The 25,431-nt window shown below is 39.0% G+C and overlaps 2 protein-coding genes across 3 annotated transcripts; one reads left to right on the forward strand and one right to left on the reverse strand.

The window, feature by feature from the left end:
• Window positions 331–7,163, reverse strand: CCT5 (chaperonin containing TCP1 subunit 5). The gene is made up of 11 exons (XM_021387357.1): window positions 6,981–7,163; window positions 6,691–6,751; window positions 6,432–6,596; window positions 5,783–5,981; window positions 4,562–4,754; window positions 4,230–4,379; window positions 3,758–3,877; window positions 3,230–3,415; window positions 1,675–1,812; window positions 1,126–1,306; window positions 331–615 (listed from the first exon to the last, which is right to left on the reverse strand). The coding sequence occupies exons 1-11, from the start codon at window positions 7,083–7,085 to the stop codon at window positions 488–490; spliced, it is 1,626 nt and encodes a 541-aa protein (XP_021243032.1). The 5' UTR covers window positions 7,086–7,163; the 3' UTR covers window positions 331–487.
• Window positions 7,211–20,533, forward strand: FAM173B (family with sequence similarity 173 member B). Of its 2 annotated transcripts, none has more exons than XM_021387359.1 (5): window positions 7,211–7,399; window positions 8,000–8,280; window positions 10,647–10,784; window positions 11,811–11,861; window positions 15,363–20,533. In XM_021387359.1, exons 2-5 carry the CDS (start codon window positions 8,005–8,007, stop codon window positions 15,558–15,560), a joined length of 663 nt encoding a protein of 220 aa, XP_021243034.1. In that variant the 5' UTR covers window positions 7,211–7,399; window positions 8,000–8,004; the 3' UTR covers window positions 15,561–20,533. The 2 variants fall into 2 exon arrangements, with proteins under 2 accessions (XP_021243034.1, XP_021243033.1); XM_021387358.1 differs by lacking the exon at window positions 7,211–7,399 and adding an exon at window positions 7,468–7,627.

The raw sequence follows: 25,431 nt of genomic DNA on the forward strand, positions 1-25,431 counted from the left end.
AAAAACTGGTAAGCAACTGGAAACATGTTATATGGTGCCTTAAATCTTCAAATGTAAACTTCATATTCAATGTATTTAGCATGTAAGAATTACTGAAGGCTAAAATTATTTTCTGCTTCCTTCACTGAAGAGTGACAGACTCCTTAAAATGAAAATCTGTGGGCTTCGCTCACAAGCAGTTTAAGAAATTAGCTGTAGGAACAATGTGAAAGGACCTACGAAATTCTATTAATGCACTATCCATGTCTTTCCCCTGCTACACGTTCAAGATGTTTTTCCTAAAAAAATCCACACTTAAGCAAAGATGCAGTGACAGTTCTGAAACAAGTCTTGAAACCACCAGTGCTAAATTGCATTTTATTTTCCAACAATTAGCCGTTACAGCATCTGAAACAGTGTCCAAAATAAATAGCTGAAGATGAAGCATCAGAATACTACCGTCTTCGCTAGTGCTGTGGCCCCCTTAACTTTTCTTGATTTTCAACCTTTACTCTTCAGATTCTCCAGGCCTACGGATATCATCAATCTTCAGAATCATTCTAACGACCTGAGTTGCCAGAGAAATCTGTTGTTTCTTACCAATCAAGGTTTCTATAACATGTTGCTGTTTCATATCTGGAAAAAAAAGGATGTGAAAGAATTAGATACGCTCCTCGAACCTAAATGTAATATTTACCTGAGACAGTTATTTTCTATGTAATTTTAAAGAACGTAATAGAATTATTACTCTTGGCAACAATAATTAATTTGTATAAACAAGAGTTTTAAGCCTGGGTTCTTCCCAAAGATCTTAGAACATTAATATCAAACTCTTTTTTCCCAACTAAGTCTTCCTCAGTTGTTACTTCACCTTGCTGCATTTCTGTATACAGGTATCAGATGCATCCTAAGAGTAGAGCAGTCAGTGAAAGTTGAAGTGCCATAACACAGTTACATATTTTCTTCCTGTTGTACATCATTTCTCTCTCCACCCCCACTCCCACTTAAAAGGTAAGATAAAAGATTTTGTAATTCGGACAGATGTATTAAAAAAAAAAAAAAAGATTGCTGAGAGATAAAATTGAAAGCTTTTGGATTTCTGAGGAAGGAAATCCTGTTCCTCCTTCTCCACATTACACTTCTTACCATTTGTTCCTTTCTGCAAACAATCAATGCCAAGAGCAGGATTGTTTTCCTTCACTTGTCTAGCCCGTACTTCAGTCATGGTCTGAATTGGATTCATTCCACTGTTCTCCGAAAGGGCCATGGGAATTACCTCCAGGGCATCTGCAAATGCCCTCATCGCATACTGTTCCAAAGATGGGCACTAGGAAATGAAAAATAAAAATGATACACCTTTTATTTCCCAAGTGAGCAAAAGTGCACTTTCGTACTAGCTATAAAATACGACACGCGGTTTTCTTGGGAATATTCATCTCAATTACTGACAGAGCATTCTGCATTACTACTTGCAAATAAAAAACATTTTATATTGCTCTTATAAAAGAAAAGTACTTGCAACACCTTTTACAAAGGGGTGAACTGGAACTTTAATACTGGTTATCAGTAAATGTCAGGAAGTTCTGTAATATGCATTTTCTGGAAACTGAAGTTTTTTAGAAGCTCTTCAAATGGACTTAAGTCTCTCTTTTTCTCTCAGGAAATTAAAGAAATGTGTAAATATTCCTTCCTTACCTTATCTGCTGCTTCACTGACTGCCAAGGCACAAGAAATCTCAGCTGCGCCACCGCCATACACGATGCGGTTATCGCGGACAAGATTCCGGATTACGCACAGTGCATCATGAAGAGATCGCTTTGCTTCTTCAATAATCTGAAATGATACAATAGCACACACTTTACTATACGCACAACTGAAGAATACGAAGCTGCATTTCTTAATACAGAAAAAGAACGCAATTCAACGACAGGATCTCTTTTTAGCTTTACTGGAACTCTACTGATGCTACGTTACACTGTTTTCAGATATACGTACCTAGTGGCAGAGAAGGAATGCAAAATACACACACTGCAGTGCTAGTTGTTGGATCCATAAATTCCAACTACAAAAACTTAGGACACATTTTCAATCTTGCACATTTCCAAGACAAAAGCCACAAATTTAAATGCCAGCATTATTTTCAGATTGCACTTCGTGCCAACTCCCCAGTGCAATAGACAAAGAAGGATTTAACAAGTTAACGTCAACCTTTAAAGAAGCATTATTTTCTTAAAAAAACCTCTTCCAGAAGTTCTTTTCTTCCCAAGTTTTTTACTCAAAGTAGGACTTAACCTATAATAATAGGAGTAAATATAATTTCACACTAACGATTCAGTCAATAACCAGCTTAAGCAAAGAAGCATAAAAATGCCACAAGTCAGACCATTTTAAAATGCTCTGAATCAGAACAAGTGATGTAAGTATATGATAAAATACAATCTTGCAAAAAATACATATTCACTCATAAAAGTGACCTTCCCATGAAGGAAAAGAGACCACAGAATTATTTCTCAATCTATCAACTATATAGGCCAATAAGAAAACAAAATTTTCATTCAAAAACATGGATGTGACTAACAAGTGACTTTAACACAAACACCACTGCCTACAAACCCCTACCTCCCTAAATTTTTCCACACTGCAGGTGAACTTTGGACAAAATTAATGGAAGAGTTAATGGGCTCTTAATATGAAAGAGACTACATATTCAACAAGTTCTGTATCAAACGTTAGTAATGAGCTGCTGTGGTTTAACACAGCAGGGGCCCAACAAACCACAAGTTCTTCAGCGTGCAAATGGCTACATGGTGAGACAGTTTAATAAGAAAAAAAAGAAGGCAAAACAAATAAAAAGGCAGTAATAATAAAAAGAAGAAACAAAGGTGGTGCACAAAGCAATTGCTCCCCACTCACTGACCAAGGCCCAGTCAGTCCCTGAGCAGCAGCCCTGCACGGGCCACCCCCCCAGGTTGATCTGACCATTTGGGAGATGACAGCCCTTTGGCCACTTTGGGTCAGCTGTCCTGGTTCTGGCACTTCCCAACTCCTTGTGCACCCCCAGCCCCTCGCCGGCAGGGCAGTGTGAAGAGTAGAGAAGTCCTTCGTTCTGTCCAGCACCACGCAGCAATAACTAGAACATCAGTGTGCTATCAGTATTATTTCCCTGCACCCAAAAACTATCACTATACCAGCTACTAGGAGGAAAATTAACTATCCCAGCCAAAACCAGGATACAAACAAAGAATCTTACCATTTTATTTCCTCCTCTGATGAAAATGGTCACGGCTCTGGAATTCTGGCACTGTTCAATGACAAGCATTCTGTCTTTTGTTGTTCCAAAGGAGATCTCTCTGACAATACCAGCAAAACCCAGTTTCTCTGGTGTGAGTTCACAGAAACGAGGAACGATGCGTCCGCCAGTTGCGATGGCGATTAACTAAAATTAAACAATCAGTTATTTTGAGAAGACTTTTCCATAATGGCTTTAATAAAGGAAAGCTAGAAGAAGTGAACCTGTCAAACATCTCCAAAATGTTACCTTCCCATTAGGCAATGCCTTGATTCTAAAACGAGATTGAAAGCAAAAACACTCCTAGCCAGATAAAACCTGTAATGAGCAATACACACGGACTCCAGTGATTTTGCTCCAGTATGTACCAATACTACATACGATCACGTAATTCTACCCAGAAAGTCCAAACTTTTAATTTCTACTGCAGCTTACTCAACAAAGTCTTGAGAACTGGTATGAATCCCAGTTTGGGAAGATTTTACTTACTTCTATTTCAGGTCCACCAACCCAACGAACAGCAGGCAGCTCATTCTGAAGCAGCAAGTGGTTTGCCTCATCATCAAAACCCCACTGGCAAATAGCAAGGTTTGCACCAGTGTCTTTTATCTGAAAGCAGAACACAATGATAATCATCAGCACTAACACAGAAATGAAGCATTTCATGAATGAATTTCTTTGTGATTTTAGTTCTACTAAAATCACAAAACAGAAGTTTGAAGAAGGCACATATAACTGTACACAAAGGCAATAAAGAAATGAAAGTAAATTTCCAACTAGAGTGTTATCTATTACTTAGATAAACTTCACTTTCATTCATACGCTTACTACTACTTACTACTTACATGTTGCCTCTTACCTGGATTATTAGCTCATTTGTAGAAATAAATCGACGCACTACGCTGTTTTGTGTAAAGGCTATGAAAAATTACAAATAGAAACATAATTCTGAAGACTCTACCTGTTTTACCATCTCTTCGAACTTCTCCTTTTCATATTTCTGCAGTGCCTTGTAATCGTCTACAGATGTGACATCAAGCTTATGCTTGGTTTTAGGCTTTGGTGGTTCGAACGGGCAGGTCAGGATTGCAATTTTAGCATCTTTAAGCTCCTGTACAATAACAAAAAAGTTGCAGTTTGACTACAGTCACACCTCTTTCTTGTATTAGCACAGCCTTCCTTTTCACAGGACAAACATATTTTCACAGGATAAACATCAGTGTAACCTAAATGCTACTTGTTAAATATTATTTAAACTGTTATAGATAAGATGCAGACACAGGATTCACTCACTTTAGGCATCTGTGGATGACTGAAATCCTTATCCACGATCACTCCTTTTACCAGCTGCGTATCTTCCAGTCTGCCTCCCACTTTACCTTGTACTTTGATCAGCTCAAAATCAACATCCTTACGTTCCATATCTGCTACTGTCAGTACAGCATTCACAGCAATTTCTGCCATTTGTCTGTGACAACGGTTAACTCTAAATTAAAAAAAAATACAATGAAGTTATGTTATATCTGCACATTCAGAAGAAACTGACCCTATCAATTCTGAACAGAAAAAGAATATATATTACTATAGCTAACATCTTCTATCTGCTGCACGAAGGCATCCAGCTCGTTGGTTCACAGGAATATGAACACACTAAATATGACAGAAAAATCAAACACACAGTGTAGTTTGTCTACATACTCTTTGCAAACATAGTCTCAAGACATCGATAGGAAACACATGAGGAGAATTAACTACTACTCAAAACACTCGAGTCACAGACACAACTGTTAAGACAGGTCTACCAGGGAAGGTCTTACAATGTGTCCTGAGATGACAATCATAAACTGCACTGCATAAAAACTTCTCTCCCACAATAATTAAAAATGGCAGAGAGCTCTCTATTTTTTAATTTTCTCTTGAATCTGTCCTATAATTTTACATACAAATCCCACAACGGTATCTTAAAAAGCTAGTCCTCAGAGTAACAGACAAAAATTGGCCAAAGAAATACAACTGAGAAATGAAACTGATGCTTATTTATTCTATGCTACTCAGCAAAAAAAAATGATGTAAAGCAAATGCAAAGAAGAGCTTCATCCCTAAGGTCTAGATTTATTTATTTAAAACCAGTAATGAAAACTACACTCATGGATCCAGAACTATTCTATGAGTCTGCTCAGAAAAAAAAATCCTTTGAAATCTAACATTTAGTTATTTTTAGAAAATTTGCATGTGCTAAGATGTAGAAATACAGAATAGAATGGGCAGAATGAAATTGATTTTGCAGCTGCTTAACTTCATGGAACTGCCCTTTGGAGAACAAGGGCTTCACAATTTCTTATCCTGAAATATGAATTTATTGAGAATTTAGCCCCAAACAAATATAAAAAAAGCCTTCAGCAGCAACTCCAATAACAAAAACAATTTAATCATCCATCATAACACTTCTTTTTTTCAACTCAAAGAGTATGCATGGAAAATATACATATTTTCGTTTCGCTTTCGTAAACTTACACTTTAGAGCCTAGCGTGGTCTTTGCTGTCTGAATCAGAGGTTCGATGTTCTGTGGATCAACTGGAAAGCTGTCACTGATTTTGTCTAGATGGTCAATAGCAATGCGGGCTGCCTGCTCATAACCATCAGCTATTCTGATAGGGTGAATACCACGATCTAGTAATTGCTCAGCCTGTTCCAATAACGCTCCAGCCAGAACTGTGAAACAGAATTCAGAAACAAATGTTTACTCTCCCACAGATGGGGGCATGACATCTCATACACTGTCAAAAGTTTAAAAAGTATGCATTCAGATTTTTTCTGCTGCATTATTAGGTAGTAAGAATGATACCACCAATCTCATATTCACTTAAGAAAACCATGTTATTTAGACTGAAGAAACACAGGAGTCAAGAGTGATCATTATGGAAGAAAACCACCCAAATAAATTTAGACAAATAAGAGCAATTTCAACACTAACTTCAAATGCAGCTGCAGTTAAAAAAAAGTCACAAAAACTTTTTTGTAATTAACACAGAAACCAAGAAGAGTACTGAAGCGGTGAATACTCTAAAATATGCTATGGTATAGCTACTCTTCCTCTTAAAATACATTTGGAAATATGATTTTAGAACTGGAAAGCCCACATTAAGCGTAATTTCCTCTTACCCACAACTCCAGTGGTTCCATCTCCAATCTCATCATCCTGAGATTTGGCCAGCTCCACCATAAGCTTGGCGATCTGGTGATCCACGTCCATCATGTTCAGGATGGTGGCTCCATCATTCGTCACTGTCACCTCACCATCTTTGTCCACCATCATCTTATCCAAGCCTGAAAAAAAAAAAAAAAAACCTCAAAACGTGAGTGAAAAAGCTAGAAACGCACAGAAAACAATCAGTAAAGAAGAATGATTATAGTTATTTACCATTGGGCCCAAGGGATGTTCTCAGAGTACTCGCCACAGCCTTTGCTGCCATGATGTGCGACTGTAAAACAATGGAGAAAAAAGTAAATCGTGGCACACCCCCAAATCATAATACTAAGCTAACCTGCACGCTGCAACCTCTCTGGGGACAGTCGCGTGCGGCTGAAGGCAGAACAACGCACGCAAACCGCTGTGTGCGGCCTAGCAGCCCCCACCCCTAACAGCGGCATGGCGGCACGGCCCAGCGAGGCTCCCCCCGCAGGCAGATCCGGGCCCGCCAGCCCGCTCACCTTGAGAGCCTCGAGCCCCATGAGGCGCGTCTTGCGCTCCTGGTCCTTGAGGATGAGGAAGGGCCGCCCATACTCATCAAACGCCAGCGTCCCCATGGCCGACATGGCTACAGCAGCGCCCACCCGAGCACAAGCCGGATCCCGCCGCGCCCGCCGCGCCGTGACGTCAGCACGCTCGCCCGCTCCCAGCGTCGCGCCTGCGCAGAGAGCCACCCCGAGACATATTTCGCGGGTGAGAGCTATGTGGCGCCTCGGCTAGAGCGTTCTGGAAGCATCTGAGGCTGTAGTGGCGGCGCGGCGCTCTACGGCCCTGTCCACCAGCGCGGGGGGGAGGAAAGGGGATGTCTTTGGGCAGAATACAGGAGCCAAAACCGGGGTGACGGGAAGGGTGAGGACAGACACACCGCGGATTCAGAAAGGTGCCTTCTTTTTCCCCTTCCCCAGCCCAACCCCGAGCGCAGTCAGAAGGGTGCCCTTCCTCTCTCTCCCCCGCCATGTTGGGATGGTATTGCCCTCCTTTATAAATACTCCTGCAAGCCGTTCCCGAGCGGAGTATTGGGTGCTGGAAGTGTTGTGGCAGCGTTTGCGGCGCTGTGTGTGTACACCGGCTGTGGGCTCTTCCGGGGCGTGCGGCCGTCCTACGCGGGGTAGGAGCCTGGCTTCACGGGCTCGTAGGGGTTGGAGGGGTCCTCTGGAGACTGTGTAGTCCATCCCCTCACTGAAGCAGGTTCCCTGCAGTGGGTTGCCCAAGAAAGCGCCTAGGCTGGTCTTGACTGTGTCCAGAGAAGGAGACTGCACAGACTGTCTGGACTTAAACACCTGCTGCTTCCCCCTCTCCCCAGAAAGATAACCTAGCATCTCCGCTCATTAAAAGCAGGAACTCATCACCTAGAAATCGAGTGAAGGGCTAAAAGGGTTTTCCTGCCCTTGGTGTCTTACATTTTTGGTACTATAGTACATTGCTTTTTCTGTTAAGGAAGCAGACAGTAAAGCTGCTATGGTGTGTTGTCTGTTCTCAGGTGCAATGCCGAGTGCCCCAACAGCAGAGAGCCCCTTGCCTTCCTCAGCAGGCTCTGAGGATGGTTCCAGAGTAAAGCACTGGGGGCTGTGGATCATGGGTGGTGTTGGTGGGACCCTGGTGGCACTGTATGCTGTTGTGACCCCCTTCGTGGCTCCGGCTCTGAGGAGAGTTTGCCTGCCCTTTGTTCCTGCAACTTCAACTCAGATCGAGAATGTCCTGAAAATGTTGCGAGGCAGAAGAGGCTCTGTAGTTGACATTGGTAGCGGGGATGGCCGTATTGTAAGTCACAGGCATCTTCTTTCTCCATTCCTTCTCAAATATGTGGCAGATACTCCGGCTGCGATCTGTGTTTTGTGCTATTTCCTGAGTATTTTGTTCCTGGCATCTGCTGTTTTTGAGTCCTGTGCAAAGCCACAAACCTGAGAACGGTTTACATTCAGGCTGGGTGAGCGATCAATAGTTCTGTTCCATTCTTACCCTCAGCTTGACAAAGTGGCATTTAGAATCATAACCCCATCCTGTTCCTTGGAAAGAATTTCACTGTTCACATAAAAAGATATAATTAAAGTATTGGCATTGTGTTTCCCCAGAAGTTGTATTCTGTGTAGGTCTATAACTGTAGTACAAGGGGCTGTGAGCTTAAACAACCCTCCCCTTTTGGAAGTGCAGCTCTGTGCTTACTGGATAAAAGTAATTGCACAACAGAAGAGAATGAGAAATGGATGATGGGTTGAAAAAAATAAATGTCATGGTGTCATTAAAGCTACAGACTTCACGCCTTTGTGCAGTGCTGGCTGCCCCTTTTAAAGATGGATGTGGTAAAAGAAAAAATAGTTCTTGAATACTGCTTTTGTCCATGTTTTATGTGAATGATTCAACTGTTTGTCCATACTGCAAAGTTTGGTTTTGAAATCCGAATCTGTGAAGGACTTGGGCCTGAGTGAGAAACAGAGAAAAGCACATTGGTACAAGAGAACTGCTATTCTTGGTGTCCTTTCTACTCAGCATTCTGGCTCTTGACCCTCGTCTGACGCACTTAATCTGAACGTGTATATGTATATAGCACCTGAGCATCTGAGGCACTTGATTTGTGTGTGTGTATATATATATATGTATATATATAGAAATGTGCGTGTACACGCATCAGTGCCTAAATGGAAACTGAGGACTACTTGGAGAGCCAGGTGCCTAAAACTGGATGCTTGGTGTTGCCTTAGTGCATCTGTATTGGAAAGAAGTTGATCTTCTGTTCATATGTTCTTAGATATTTAGCACCTACTCATGTGTTACCTGTGGATAAAACGACTGTATCTTTATTTTAAGCATGGTAAAAATGTTATGTTGTTTCAGTATACTTGCAAATTGGTGTGCATGATGGAAGAAGCATTATTTCAATAGCATGAAACATCTTGTGCAGATAAGACATGGGATGTTGTATGAAAAAACTTGCATTTCTTCCTGATTCCACCTTGCCTGTTCTGTAATTCGTAAGTAATCAGGCTTTTCCTGATTAGAACTTGGCAGTAAGCTTTTAAATTGTGACTCAATCTTAGGTTTTTAATGTTTCTAAAAACTGGTGCCTTTTTGGTTTGTGTTTACCTTAAAAAAAAAAAAGTAAAACCAGCAGGTTTTGATCTGTTTTTGAAGGCATTTGCTATACAGCTTACCAGTTTTCAATCTTAAGGTTTAATTTAAAGGAGTGTACATTTACAGTCTTTCTACTGAAAGATCCCAGCATGAAATCCAAAATGACCTATCAAGTGCCTGCCTATTGCTGCTTCTCAATGAGGTTAAATCACAGAATTGGCTGGAAGGGACCTCTAGAGATCATCTAGTCCAACCCTCATGCAAAGCAGGCTCCCTAGACCAGGTTGCTCAGGTAGGTGTCCAGGTGGGTCTTGAGTGTTTCCAGAGAAGGGGACTCCACAACCTCTCTGAGCAGCCTGTTCCCATGCTCCGTCAAGCTCACTGTGAAGAAGTTCTTATGCACATTTGTATGGAGCTTCCTGTGCTCCAGTTTGTGGCCATTTCTCCTTGTCCTATTGCCACAAACCCCTGAAAAGAGTCTGGTTTCATCCCTTTGCCTCTCGCACCTTAGGTATTTATAGACATTGATCAGATCCCCTCTGAGTCTTCTTTTCCCCAGGCTGAACAGACCCAGGTCGCTCAGTCTTTCCTCATAAGAGAGGTGCTCTGGGCCCTTTATCGTCTTTGTGGCCCTCCACTGGACTCTCTCCAGTAGATCCCTGTCTGATATGCTCTGAGTGTATCTACTTGTTTGTTACTGTCTCCATGGTCAGTTTTAGTACTCTTTAATTCAAAGATGGTATTGTGAATATGTGAAGTTCAACATTTGTGTAAATCGTAGACGTAGTACAAGCTCACACCTTTGTCCTGTGCATGTTTAAGTGATTTGTTTGCATCAATATCAGTTTCAATGGGACTCGTCACAATAGTAAAATACAGTTTGGTTTTTTTTGTTTGTTATACTATTAATCTCTTAGCAAATAAGATCTGATTGCTTACAGAAGTGCATTCCTTTGGCTTACATTTTAAGTAACACTGTCTCCTTTCTCCTGTTGAGGTCAATGTACTTTCTTGGACTTTCTCTGTTTCTAAGTGAATATTTCTTTTCTTCATTGTAGGTGATAGCAGCTGCTAAAAGGGGATTTGAAGCAGTTGGTTATGAGTTAAATCCCTGGTTAGTCTGGTACTCTAGATACCGTGCCTGGAGGGATGGGGTACATCACAACGCCAAATTTTATATTTCAGACTTATGGAAGGTAGGTGGTGAAAAAAACAAAGAATGAATCTAGAATGTCTGAGAGACTTACTTGATTTGGAGGTTACTTTCGTGAAAGAACTAGAATGCTGTCTGACCATGGGTTGCTGTTCTGGACTTTGAGAAGAGCACTTAAACCGTAGAGGCAAAGGTCACCATGCAATGCAGTGCTTTGCTGCTTTTGTGCTTCAGTGTCTTGCTGTACTTGCACAGGCTCCAAGAGCATAGTGTGTTGTACTTCTGTGTGTTGAGTAATGTAGGCTGCTGTAAGGCTGCTGCCTTTTTTGTTGAGTCAGTAACGCGCAAGTACAGTCTAATTTGGTATTTCATTAAAAGTGTGTTCTTCTGTGCAGCGTGTTATGTGATTCCGAGTGTTGCTTTAAGCTAAGGTACAATCAAAATTTTTTTGCAGTGTTCAATCATTTGAGTCAAAATTGCTTCTTCAGTGAGACTTATTTTTTTGTAGTATTTATGGCTGTCTCTCTCCAGCTATTCCTATCAGTCTTCAAGTGGTGTTTTGTTCACAAAATTCCTTGTATCTGCTTTACCTATTACAAGTGTGAATGTACTCCTTATCTCTGTTCAAGAGAGGAGTGCTGGAAAACTGGGTGCTGGTGAAAAGAGCCTAGGCATTGGAGTGGGAAACTTCAATTTCTAGCCAACATCTAACAAAATGGGATAAGCATAACAGACCTCAATATACATATAGGAGTTCTGGCAAAACTTAGCAGTGAGCGAAATCCTACAAGTATTTTCTTTTCCTCCTGGAACTGATGCTGTATTTTTGACCAGGCTGTAGTTTTCTAGTACACAGCATTATAAAGCTGTCTGTATGTGGAAATTCATGTGATGTAAAGTTGATACGGGATCTCATTTCTTGTTTTTTTTTTTCTTCTGGACTAAATTCCTGTTAAAAGGACTCTAGTTAGAGGGTCTACAGTAAAAGAATGATGAGAACTTTTGAAATTATAAATGCTGATTTTTGTTTGTTTTTAATATATATTTTTAAGATTTGTTTTTTTTCTAGGTTTCTTTTTCACGTTATACAAATGTTGTTGTTTTTGGGGTGCCTCAAATGGTAAGTTTACTGTTTTTGAGTTGTTTAAATACTTCAAAACCAATTAATCTGCAAAATGTCAAATGTTAATCTACAAAATGTCAAAGGTAATACTAATATTTAGGTATTTCTTTTTGGTTGTTTATGCCCATGATAAAACCTGATAAAACATGTGGCAGCATGCAGGCTAGAGCTCTTTTTGTTGTCTTTACTATCCATTAGTGAAGGTCAGAAGTAAAATGAAAACTGCTGTGCTTAAGTTGCTTTGAGAAGGTGATAGATTGATTCTTCAAAATTTCAATTTTTCACACTGGAAAGAAATGGGATGTTTGCAGGGAGATGGAGAAGGGAGCTGCTTACAGCTGCTTTCTGTGAACTTGTTACTAGACGGTGTTGAACTTCCATTGTGTTATCTGAAAATGCTATCACCTCACATCAGGCCAGCAGCTAATGTACGGAAATAATCCCTTGCTCATGTTAGACTGTGAGGGTTTAGGAAGGGAGACAGATACTTCAAGTGTAGGATGTGTAAAGGCACATATTCTTCTTAGGAGAGCTTTGTAGTTTATGTTGATCGTGTCTCTGGTGAAAATGGGTCATTCAAGATTGCTGAGATATGGTTGCATAGATGCTACTTATTTGGTATATTAGATCAGTCAGAGTTTACTTTTACTTTGGCTTTCAGCTTTATCTAGTTCTTATTTTTCTCTTCTTGCTAGAAAAGAGGAGGAAATCTTAAGTATTTACTATTTTATTTCTTTATTAGTGTTTTCTATATAGGTTGAATGCATATGCAGGAGTGAAATGGAAATATCCTTTAGATGCTTCTGTATTGCTCCTTTTTCTGCTAGGGCAGATGTGCAATGAAGTGGCTGCAGAGCTCTACACGATGGCACACTGTACAGCATACATTGATATTATTTCTGGCGTAGCAATAGGAAGGTGCATGCTCAGAGAAGCATAAGGATGTTTCCCTGCTGTTCACTTTTTCTTTGACAGTGTTGGAGTTAAATGCCTGCTTCAGATTCACACCTAAACTCACGTTGAAAACTGAAGTGCAAATGCAGTGCTTTTTACTTCTTTACTATCTCCTTTTTTTCTGGTGGCATTTTAGTGAGAACAAGTGCAGTGCTTGTGCTGCAGTTGTTCCCAGGTTTGAATGTTGCATGTTCTCTAGCTTGAGTTCCAGGAGGGGGCAGTGTGAAGATTGGAATCTGAAGTCAGAAATTCTGCGTTTGCACCAAGGGCGGAAGTGCAGGTGGAGAAGCTTATTTCCAGTTTATGAAAATAACTAAATACCCTGGAAATACTGGCTGAATTTTAAAAGTAATAGTATAAAATGGGGGTAAGTTAGTAACAGATATGATGGAAAGAGTAGCTATTAGTCTCAGAATTACTTCAGTAAATCCTGTAAATATCAGACTGAATTCTTCCAATAAAAATCCCATCAGAAATGTAACAGACCCAAACATACAAACTACTGTGTTTCCTGAGAATTAATTTCCTTCTTGTGTCTTTAAATTTACTTTTCAAGTTGTGAATGCTTAGCCTCCTGAATGCCTGAATTGTTTTTGTAGAAACTCTAATGCATTTTCTCTTTTTTACTGAAGGCAGTAAATGTCTTTAGCTCTTACAGTAATACTGGTCTGATTTGATGCTGTCACACTGCGCTTTTATTTTGCATCCAAGATTAGCTAACAGATCTGGGATGTATTGAGGATGTATTGATCTTCAGGGAAGACTGTGAGGCCTCTCTGTTCTTGTAAGCATCTGGGGGAAGCTGTTTTTCAGTGAGTCATTGCAAAGAGACTTTTATTTGGGATGAGATGACAGAAGTTTTACTAGGTGCTCATGTTCACGACTTCTGTTGAATTTAACCATGTATATACTACACAAGGTTTTACTGAACTGTATATTTATGTAGACATTTAAATAAGTAATAAAATCATTCTGATATCAAATAAAGTATGATTATAACATCTAAAGTTACTGAGAGCTTTAATCCTACTTTGGCTCAAGGATACGGTTCTTTTTGGCTGAAGTATTAATGAAATTTTCTAATTTGAGATGTGAGATGTCACTGTCTTTCATTGTTAATTGTTAAAGGTTGGGCTAGGTCCACATTCGTAAACTATTTTAATTGCTGTAACAACTTAGTCCTACCTCTTCTGGTGTATGAGCTCAGTTTGAGAGATTAAATTGGGCTTGCTTTCTCATTTATTTAAGATTCAGTAGCAAAAATATTTAAAAGCATTTGCTATATGGACAAAATCAGAGCACGCTATGCTTAAAAATATTATTCATAGATCTAATATACCAATGAGTTACCTCTGAATAATTTTCCTAAAATATTTACTTGTAATTTAAACATAAGTATAGTGGGAGGCTGCATCAAAGATGTACACCTTAAATGTATGTGATAGCAGAAGTCAGCTTCAACTTTTGGAAATATTATAAAACAAGACCAACTGAAAAAAAATGTTATGTGTTTGTTTTAGTTTTATTTTGTGTCCGTCCTGAGTTCAATTTAACTGTATTTGTCAGTAGTTCCTGTCCTTTTAACCTTTTTAATAGCTAAATGCTATGCCATTACATCAAAATACATCAAAGATATGAAAATAAATAGATTTTAATTTTGGAGCTTCTTGCTGTAATTACTTGCTATGATAGATGCCATTTGTAGGAAGGAATTTCAAATTGATATGAGGTGATCTACTTAAGCATAACATCAGACTTTTCCAAAGGAGAGAAATGGATAGATCTATAAAGTGGATTTTTCTTGATTTATTTTTTTTCTTCTTCTCATGATAAAATATATCTCTGAGGTTGGAATTGAATTCCTTTGAAGTCTAAATGTGTTAATACATTTCTCACAATCTATAGTGGAATTTCTGGCATACGTAAGATAAAATATTTGGGCAGAGCGTTGCTCCGTCTAGGAGGAGTAATGGTATATCCCTTTGCAAAAATTGAGCTGATACAAAAGCCAGTGGAGGAAAGCTGTTCTGAGCAGGTCTTCGAAGTATATGGTGTTTCATACAGTACTGCTGAAAGTAGTCATGTCAGCATGTTAATAGGCATGGGGCAACAAAGCTCAATTTCGATGATATTTAATGCATTAGTACTTTACTGTATAGTACCAGCAAAATGCTTACTTTGGATTACTGACCAAACATGGTATTTTGAGCATCCCAAGGACTGGTTTGAGGTTAGACTGGAAGTCATGAGAGGCATTGGCTTTCAGGTATCACACAACAAACAATTTATGCAGCTTGGGTGTTACAAATAATATAAATTTGGAGTGCTAAGCTCTCATTCTCTACAGAGAAGAATCCCACTGAAGAAGATAATGAATTAGAATCAGCGAAGTCTTTTCTGAACTTGTTGTTTGTGGTTCTGTGGGTTTTTCCCTAATTTTTTTTTTCAAAAATTCCTCAAACCTTTGTCTTGTCTTAGACACTTGAATTAGAGAATGCTTCTGGTTTATACTGTTTCTGAAAGTTTTTTATTGGTGCTCCACAGATGCCAGAGCTGGAGAAGAAGCTCAAAGAAGAACTTGGATGTAACGCCAGAATCATTGCTTGTCGTTTTCCATTCCCGTGCTGGATCCCAGATCATACAACTGGAGAGGGAATAGACACTGTGTGGGCCTATGATTTGAAACATTCTAGAGGATGTGAAGCAAGAAACTTGGAAGTTACACCAGAAGGAGAATCTTGAACATCCTGTTTGTTTATGTACTGAAATTTTCAACTTTGACTTCATTTGTTAGATGATAAGTGTAATGTAACCTATATCTCAGGTTATGGAGGTTTATAATCTCTAAAACGTTGGGGAGTACATTGATCATTTGAAAACATAGAAAGGTGTAGTTGAAGGATGTAATGTGGTTGATTAAAGAATATGAGAAATCGTTACAGAAATCAATAACTGTGATATGGAAAATTGAGTAAAACAAGGTTCAATAATGTTAAGGGAAGCATATAAGTTCAAGTACTTGAATTGGCTAACCTAAAACGTATTCTTTTCGATACTGTGTAGCATTTGCTACTGTTCTTGGGAGTGGTGTGCCAGTGGCTTCTCAAATGAGCCGTAGTTCCCAAATGTCTTCATTAGGTAAGCTAAACAAGCATAATCAATGTACATCATACATCAAACTGTTGCAAACTGAGTGTAAAGATGCGGATACTTTGCACTTCAGCCATAAATGTGTGTTTTTAAATGGGATATGATACAACAAGCAAATATAACGAGTATATTCTTTAACAGACTTGCATCCCTTCATTATAATTGTGTGTATTTCTGTGAAGACAAAACTGCAGAAATGAGTTTTTGTTGGCATAAGTCTTTGCAGATGACCCTGATTTTGTCCTAAGGTCTCTGATTTAGGAAGAATTTCAAAAGTCACCTACTTGGCCATGAATTTTGAACCCTTTGTGCCCAAACCTTGGATATGGTATGTGTGAGACTTGCTTGCTTGAGCGTGTCAGGAAGACAATCTCTGATTCCACAGGAAGTTGGTCTGGCTAGCTTCATTAAATCTGAGTTGACCTGGTCTCATTTTCTCATTTATAGTGAGATGGGCAAGGATTTTTCCAGTTGAGCTTATTTTTACTCTGAGCTGTGTCATGTGAGGTCCTTCAGAATCATGGCATCACTGCTTGGCTTTTCCTTGGAAGTGAAGCAAGTTCTCCCTGTCGCTCTCTTTGATAGTGATTTGCAGTGGGGAGCTGTCACTGCCCTAACATTGTCCTTTCTAACCTGGTAACATGGTTACAGCACTTCCCTATTTTGTAACATTCTGCTTGCTTTGTCTTTCCTTGGGTTCCCAGGTAAAGTTTGACTTATCTTCACTAATTAACAGCGAGTCAAAATTAAATAATAGCTTACCTTGGCCCCATTTAATTACAAAATAACAGAATGGCTGCAAGCGGCCTCCGAAGGTAATTTAGTTTAATCCTGCACAAGCAGGGCTGCCTAAAGTCAGTTTCCACAGACTGTGTCAGTCAGCTTCTGAATATGTCTGAGGAGGGAGACTTTGCTATGTAGTGACCATGCAAGTTTGTCAAACCTCTGCGTGCGTGCTATCTGTAGAACTAAGCTAGATCAAGTTAGGAAGTTGTCACCTGACTGCTAGGCAATTGCTAACATAACTAAAATTAGCTCAGGCCAAGGGAATTTGCAGAGACTGCTTTTTGGGTCAACACAAAGCCTGTGAAGTTTCATTAGCAGTTGAAAGACATATTTCTTGGACTTACAGTATCTGACTTGAAGATAAATGGTACAGTAGAATGTTTTTCTTCTGTACACAAAAAGAAGAAAGGAGCAAATATATATGCTGGAGTGTGCAATGGGAAAGATGATTGCAGTCTGGCATGTGGTGAAGCACAGCTGTGAACATCAGGACTATCTCTTGAAGAATACTTTTTACTGGTAAACCATCTTTTACAGCATTTCACTGCAATGTCGCATAGTAGATCTTGTAAAACGACACTAAACTCTTTCCAACATTATTTAAGGGTTATGAATATTACAGTGATAGGACTGGGCTACAGTGGCTTACCTTAAATGTCTACATTTACTTTAATATCCATTTAATGGCCATAAAACTGGGATCTCAGACAAAGGATGTCTGAAACTATTTCTACTAAAAAAGGCTGTACAGAAGGGATGTTAGCAACTGAGCCAAGAGTCCTTCCCTGAAAATTTGTAGAGGGGAAGAAGCAAAAGATTTTGATAAAGTGAGTTGTGACTCATCTGTCATGCTTTGCTTTGACCTGTCTTTCTGCTACTTGCTCTCACTAACATTCACACAGGTTAGTTGGCATGGAATGAAGTAGATATGTTTTCCCTTGTGTTTGGCTGTGTATTTGTCTGTTGTATTATCATTTACTTGCCTGTTAAAACATAAATCTGATTTTCTCAGTTCTGCCTTTAAAAGACTCTGGTGTGGACTTAGTTATCGCCTATTGCTTCAGAAATACTTGTTGAAGAGAGTGAGGTAGAATTAATGATGTGATGGCCTGAGCTTTAAGAACATTAAGTACTGTTCTCAAGGCGAGGAGGAATTTATGATTGCTTTTAAAGCAAAGCAGAGGCCTATTTCTTACTCTGGACATATACCTTTTGTTAAGGGTCTACACTGAGATACACAATGGTCTACAGGGTTTTTATTCCTTATTGCATAAAGGAATGCAGTGCATTTCCTGTTGTCATGGATGACGTGCAAAACAGAAAGCAAATTGCTCTGATTTATACAGAGAACCAAGAAAGCATTTTCTTTTCATGTCATCTTCAATTTTCCCAATCACTTGTTAGTATTTAATCTAGTAAGGTATCAAACGAGCATAACCATGGTTTCAGTTTTCACTGTATGGATTATTATGTTACTACACTTCCAATTGCTCAGGTAATTATGATTTCATTGATGTGCTACTTCAAAGTACCAATTTGTTACTTTTGAAAACTAAAAAAGCCTTAGAGAACTGGCTTAATCGAATTACAGTGCCAGTCTGAAGCCACAAGAAGGAAACCCCCAAGCTATGCATGCTGCTGTTCAAAACCAAAGTAATTCAGATGCACAGGAGAAAAACGGTAGTTTATCTTTGATTGTTTTCTAGTAGAATCACCTGAGTTTTGGGAGCTACTTGTTTTATTCCTTCCTTGTCCTGATGTATCTTCGCAAAAAATAATGTTGCCGCATTGCTGAATGAGTAATGCTTTACTGAAATTCGGTAGAACTTGATCTGTTTGAAAACAAAATAAAATGTAGTTCTTTGGGCAGTGGTTTGATTCTGAGAGAGCCATCTGATATGCAAGTCGCTTGGTGTATACTGCACAGTCAGTATGGCTACCTCAGTCTCACCCAAGCTTGTCCAGATTTGTGTATTTGTTTTATGAGCTTTAGGCATTTCTGTATTACTAGGTGTATTCAAGTTCTTGACTTACCCTCTGGAGTGTGATAATATACTGTCACTTAATCTAATACTGCTCTGAGGAAGCTCATCCTTTGTCTCTGCACTGCTGTTTGTTTGTGACTTATGAATTGTAGCCAGGTAAGGAGATGCAGAATCAAATTTAGAATGCAGTACTGCATTTCACAAGTGTAGGTGAATGAGTATTATTTGTGGGGAAAACACTTCCAGGGCCCAGGCTTAGGGAAAGTCTTTTACCTTTAATAAAGGATGCATCTCATGAGGCACCGGAGATCTCCTACATTCTGCATTAGTATTATTTTAAAGACATTTCTCATGTGAACATAATTTAAAAAATGTCCCCACCATCACAATATCCTTCTGAGATCTGAAGAGCAAGAAAGCAGAGGCAACATCTTGTTCATCTTCTATGTTGTGTACTGTGGGGAGGAAAAAAAGGAAGGGTATCTATAGCCAGAGTACGGCACTTAGAGCCATTCCAAAAGCAGTCTGACAGACTTGCATCGTATCTGTATGTATTACTCATTGGATTTGTGCATTCATATTAAGAATGAGGTGTGGTGAAATGAGAGTCAGAAATGAGGCTGATGCCATTATGCTTGAATGAGTAGGAATTCCTCATAGATCACCTCAGACTTCTGTAGTTTATTTTTATGATGGTTTGCAAATGCTGAAGCATTATTCAAGGAAACATGATTCTTTCAAATACATGATTGAAGAGGGCACTCTAACATCAGATTTAATGACAATACATTCTGATTTAAGTTATTTTTCTTTTCCTAAGTTTGCAAATGTCTAGTTTTATAATGTAGCTACAACCTGTTTTTTTAGAAATAACTCATTTCTGCCAGGAGAGCTCTGGAATACTTGATTAAAAATGTGGCTTCTATATTTAATTGTTAAAAATCACTCCCAAGTGTGAAAGCTGTAAAAATTAATCTTCTTGGTAATTTTTTTTTTGTTGGTTAATCTTTATTCATCCTCATAGCCTTTACTTATGAAGACTGTTAGCTGTCAGTTCTTTCTTCATTCTGTTTTCTGATTTCTTCCTGTTACTTCAGCATTTGCTTTTATTTTTCATACTGTCTTCGTACAGTTTTGAGTGTGTGCTTTCATAAATTCATCAGAGCTTCTCATTTCCTTTCATTTTCTGTAAACTGATAGTTTTTTTTTTTCCAGTAAACCTTGTAGGAAGACTTAGTATGTTGCAGGAATGTCCTTTTTCTCTGTAGATTTTTTCAACATGTATTTAACTAACCCCTTGTTTTATTTAGCTGTGTGCTGACATAGCATGATTTTTGTTTCCAGTAAATGAAAGAAAAACACATCCACCCATATGGTATTTAGACTGAAAAACAGCCTTGGTCTACAACAATTCCGACAGTTTAGTAGTTTTAAGTACTTAATTTTGCATTTTTATTGTATTTCATCACTTGGGAAATGAACACAGGCCTTTTATACATTCAGTAGTTCCTCTTGTTTGGGTTATTTATTCAGGTGGGATTTTTGCTGATTTCTTTTTCTTAGTATAATGTTGGGTTTTCTATTACAGTCTTTGGTTGAAATGTGGGACTGATGTTTTTGCTGTGAATTGCTGAGTAGTCCTTGAAAAATCACTGTAATGCTACTGAGTGAACTGCTATGATTGGTTTAAAAAACAAAATTAAATAAAAACTGCTTTACCAGTAAATGTGAAGGGATACTTCTTGGTTTACTGTGTATATTGTGCTCTTTAAAAATAAAGTAGGTTTTGGAAGACCCTTGTAAAGCTTGTGGAATAAAGTTTTGAGGTGATCGGAGGTCTTTGCAATGTCAGAAATAGAAAATTAATGGTTTTCTACCTGAGGTGTGTGGGCTGCTTCTGAAGAATCCAGAAGTAATTTAAAAAGTCGATCTACTGTCAGTAGGTTTGCTACCTGTGGTCTTGTCTTTCCATTGGAGAATTTCAATGTATTTGAAGTGAACATCTGAGTGTCACTGAACTAAAAATATGGATTTAGTTATGATGTTATGGACCAATGAAAATGAGTTTATCAAAGTGTGGGGGGGTCAGATGGTCAGAGTCTTCTCTTGCTGCTTCAGTGCTTTAATTTCAATTGTCAGTCTGATATGTCAAGCAAAGACCAGGGAATGCAAGGCTAATAGTAGTGAAGAAGCATGGTTGTGTGGTATTTTAAAATAAATCTATATTCTAGTAAATCTTGAAATGTTTATTCTGTAATACTTTATTTAAAAAAAAAATGAACAACTCGCAAAGAACAACAATATTGAAAACAACAACAACAATTTCCAGCCCTTTCTGAGTGACTGCATCACTGATTTCAAAGGAAAGTGCATTTATCACCCTGAGAAGGTATAGAACCAGCTTCCTCTATGAAAACAATCGCTGGCTTCAGCAGCTGGCTGTTTTTTACCAAAGTGAGTTAAATGTAATGTATGTCAGATCCACACTGATTTAACAAATGCTTAAGTTTCCTAGAACTGCTGCCTTGTTCTTGTAAGCCTCCTGGACATGCCATCTAAATTAGGTTGTTTGCTTATTCTAATAAAAATCCTGATCAAATAGAACTCTTCTGAGGATTATTTGTCTGAGTGGAAAATTAGGTAGTCTAAGCACTCTTCCAGGAAACAGGAGACTTGGGTGTTGTCCTATTTGTCTGATTTTGGTTGCTCTTCCAAATGCTCTATAGTGAATTTTGTAGCTCCTCTTCCTCTGCATCCCATAATGAGTGATACTCCAGTTGCTACTCCTATGGCTCATGGTGCTCTTAACTTGGGCTTCTGCCTGCCTTTGTGCCCCTGCACTCCTCTGGGGCTGGGGAGGGAGGCTGGCTCCTGGGGTGGGCCTGGGAGCAAGCAGGGTTTGTTTGGGCTCTCTCCACTGCTTTTGTCTTTCTGTGCTCCTGTGTGGATGTGCAGAGGAGCTTTTATCACGTAGCTTAGCAAGATTTCCTCCTCCCAGCAGCATAATTGATGTAGTAGTAATAATATAACATGGTGAAGTCCTCTAACTTGGCAGCTGTGTGTCTGCATCTACAGCTGGAAGAGTGTATTTTCTGATGGCTGCTGCTGGGGGTGGCAGTACCTGTGCCATTACACAATGTGTGGAGCTAGAGATAGGTCAAATGCTCATACATGCCATTCAGTGCTGCATTCTTACTGATGACTGGAAGACATAGCACCTATGGTGCTTCTTGACCTTTCTTTCTTCAATCTTATGTTTTTCTTAGCTATTTGTACATCAAATAGCTCTTACCATTTGATGTCTCTTGGTTACAACTTTTCAACTGCATTTGGATTCTGCTTTTTATATGAAAGTTAGTCTGGTTCTTTATATTTGATGATTTCCATTTTTTTTTTTTTTTGTAGGACAGAAGTTCAAACCATCACTGTTAAATGTAGATCAGCTACAATCCAGCTCAGGTATTGTGACCTTCTTACCGTACTCTTTTACTTTAATTTTTATTTTTTACACTTTCTTACATAGTCTGTGTGTTAGTACCCTATGAAAGTGTCACTAGATCAGCATAAATGAATGTGACTTTTTTTCTCTTTAGAAATTCTTTGGGAAGATCTGTCAAGGCCTACATGTTCTCATTTCTTGCTTTTATATTTTAATGTACAAATGAGATAAACCGAGGCAAGAACTGTTTTCCTTAGGCCCATCTTTCATCAAAATGACTTGTAAGATAGAATGAAAAAGTGTTCATGAGACTTGACAGCAGCTTTTCCTGTTGCAACTCACTATCTTTACAAGCCCAAATGCCTTTCACCTTGACATTACCATCAGTTTGAAGCCCAGTTACAGTCTTGATCTTCTCTTTCAGAAGCTTTTTGACAGGGATCGGCTTAACCAACTCAAGGCCAGCAGTGGTGTGAGTTATATGTGTCTGGAAAACAAGCTGCTGAAGTTGATAGTCTTCCTAGGCTAGTTACTTTGGGTAACTTCAAGAGTCAGAGTTGAAAGTTTGACATTTATCCTCTCTAAATATGAACAACTTCAAGACAAAATGCTGCTTTCTCTATCGTATTTGGGGAAAATGCATGTTGAATGATGTGTGAACAAATACATTGCTTTCACCATGGCAATCAAATCTCTTTATGTACCAATTAAGCAAATATAATAAAGGGTTATTAGTCCAGCAACAAAGCAGTTAAACAACAGTACTGCTTTCTGCCCCTTATCACCAAATCATGAAAATCAGTTGTGAAATCAGGCCAATCTTGAGAAGTCAAAAAGCAGTTCAGAATAGATGTACAGAAAAGGCTGCATGAGGCAATTCTACAAAGGAGGCTTAAATTGTTTGTTGAAAGATTAGTGACAGTCCTTCCTTAGCCCCCAAACTGAAAGGCTTTTCTCTGCATTACCTTGTGTGGAATGCTACTTTTGCTGCAATACGTTAATGCACGTTATTCAGACCACTAGAATTAAAAAGCTGCTGGGGAGAATGGTGGTGCTGATGCTCAATCTCACCAACTTGGTCATGTTAATCAGCCACAGTGAGGCTTTGATGTTCAGCGTGTGCTTCTGTCATGCCTCATCGATGGTACAGCAGGAACCATAAGATCAGGTAAAAGTCAAGACGCTTCTTCAGCTAGGGCTGAGAAGAGAATGAACAGCACAAAAGAGCCAACTGAACTGAAAGGCATTAAATCTGCTTCTGAGAAGCAAGAAACCTGTGCTACCTGCTTTCAAAGTGTTTTCTGGAAACTGATAGATAAGGAATGTGTAGCCCATCATTTAAATTGTTTTCTTTATTACAGAGCTTTTAAACCATCTATCATTTCCATATGCATTAGGGAGGATTTGTTCTGTAGACAGACTTAACAGATTATGCTGACAAAAGTAATCTGGAAAAATTATTTGTCCATTCCCCCCAAACACTGTGGCCAACCTGCAGTGTAGTTTTGTTCAAAAGAAAGCTGTTGTTTTTGATTGTGTACAACAGAGCTTTAATTTTCATAGATCAATGCATTGCAAATCCAGTTTTTAAATATTTTTATATAGATAATTGGTTAGAATAGGTTACAATCCATATCTTTTAGGTTTGTTTACCCCAAAGAGTACTGTGAATTCATACCAGTCTCGTTAAAACTGTGTTTTCTCCAGTGTTTTAGGCCAGGTATGTTGTTGGTATGTGGTGCCATTAGACATCAAAGATTTCAGAAACAGGTTTCAGCTTGTACATTCCGTAATGCAAAAAGTACTAAGATAAAAGAAACTATGCTATTAATATACTTATTTTTTAAGCAAAACTTGATACCATCTGATTTTAAAATGCTATATAGTCTCTGCATATTCTGTGAACGATCTGTTTATGGTCGGTTGATGTATTTATAGGGGACCTGTAAGTTGCACAACCTGCAAAGACTTATCATTTTACTTTCAAATTGTTCTTGCTATTTTCAGTTTCCACTTTCTCAGTCAAATTCTATTACTTGCTCTCCAGATAGAGGTGTAACTTTTGTCTGTGTATCAGCAGTGCTCTATTTGCCGCTTAACCTACCCTAACCTCTACCACCCACACACACTTTTCCCCCCTTTCTAGCTGCTAGGTTTATGAAGTTTTAGCTAAATTAGGACAGTCTTGACTTCTACATTAGATACGTTTGCTTAAGTCATAGTTTGGAGGATAGCAGTAGGAGGATTAATTCAGCACGTTTGCCAAATAGATTAACTTGTACTTAAAAGAAGCCTTATTCCTAGATAGTAAAGCTCTTTATGGAAAATCTTTTTCAAGATGTGAGACTGAAGAAAGCAAACAAAAACTCAGTAAAGTAGATGATATCTTCCAGGGGATGAAATTTATAAAGACCTCTCAAAACCTTCTGGAATTAATCTGAAGATACAGGACCAGGCTATAGTTGCTGATTGCCTCAACTAAAGAGCAGGAGGGAAAGCAGAGACTGAAGAATCAGAGAATGGATATCCTGAATATTACTAAAGCAGATGCCTATTGGAAATATGGAAAGAAGTGAATGTTCAATATATAAACGTCAGTTAATCCTATTTATGTTAATGGTGCCTTTTCTTAAATGGTCTTACTCTCCTGAGTATGTGGACCGAATAGAGGCCATCTGCAAAAGTTTTGACAAGGTGGAGTTTGTCCCTTTGCCAGAGGTTTGAGTGGTACCTGTGTGTTGGCAGAGCTCTAGCTGGAGCACCCAAATGTTCCTGTTCATTGTGCTCCTGGCAAGTGGGGAGAACCTGGAGGCTTACCCTGGGGAGTTTTCACATGGGTTTCTGTCTCTTTGGAAGGATCAGGTTCTTTTAATTGCTGTTTCTTGGTATTTTCTGGAACAAACTGGGTGAAGGCAAGCCAGCAGGCTGAATCCCAATGTGAGAAATAGTTACAAGGTTCAAAATGCTGCTAGGCACAAAGAGAAGGTGTATCCTTTGAAGTAAATGCTGCAGAGGTTGCTAACAATGGTACATTAAAGAAAAGTGAGAAACTGTTTTTTCTTTCTGTTGGCATGATTTGTAGTGGAAATGCTAAGTCACGGCTTGAACCAGTGACTGAGCACCTGATGAGAAGGCAGGGCCAACCCAAGGGAGCTCAGCTGCATGCAGTGCACCCGAGTGACCGGAAGGGGTGGAGCCAGGATCCACCCCTTCCCAGACCTCATTTAATGGTTGGCAGTGGAGGCAAGGGTGT

The sequence above is a fragment of the Numida meleagris genome, chromosome 2 (assembly GCF_002078875.1).
Source record: "Numida meleagris isolate 19003 breed g44 Domestic line chromosome 2, NumMel1.0, whole genome shotgun sequence".
NCBI lineage: Eukaryota > Metazoa > Chordata > Aves > Galliformes > Numididae > Numida > Numida meleagris.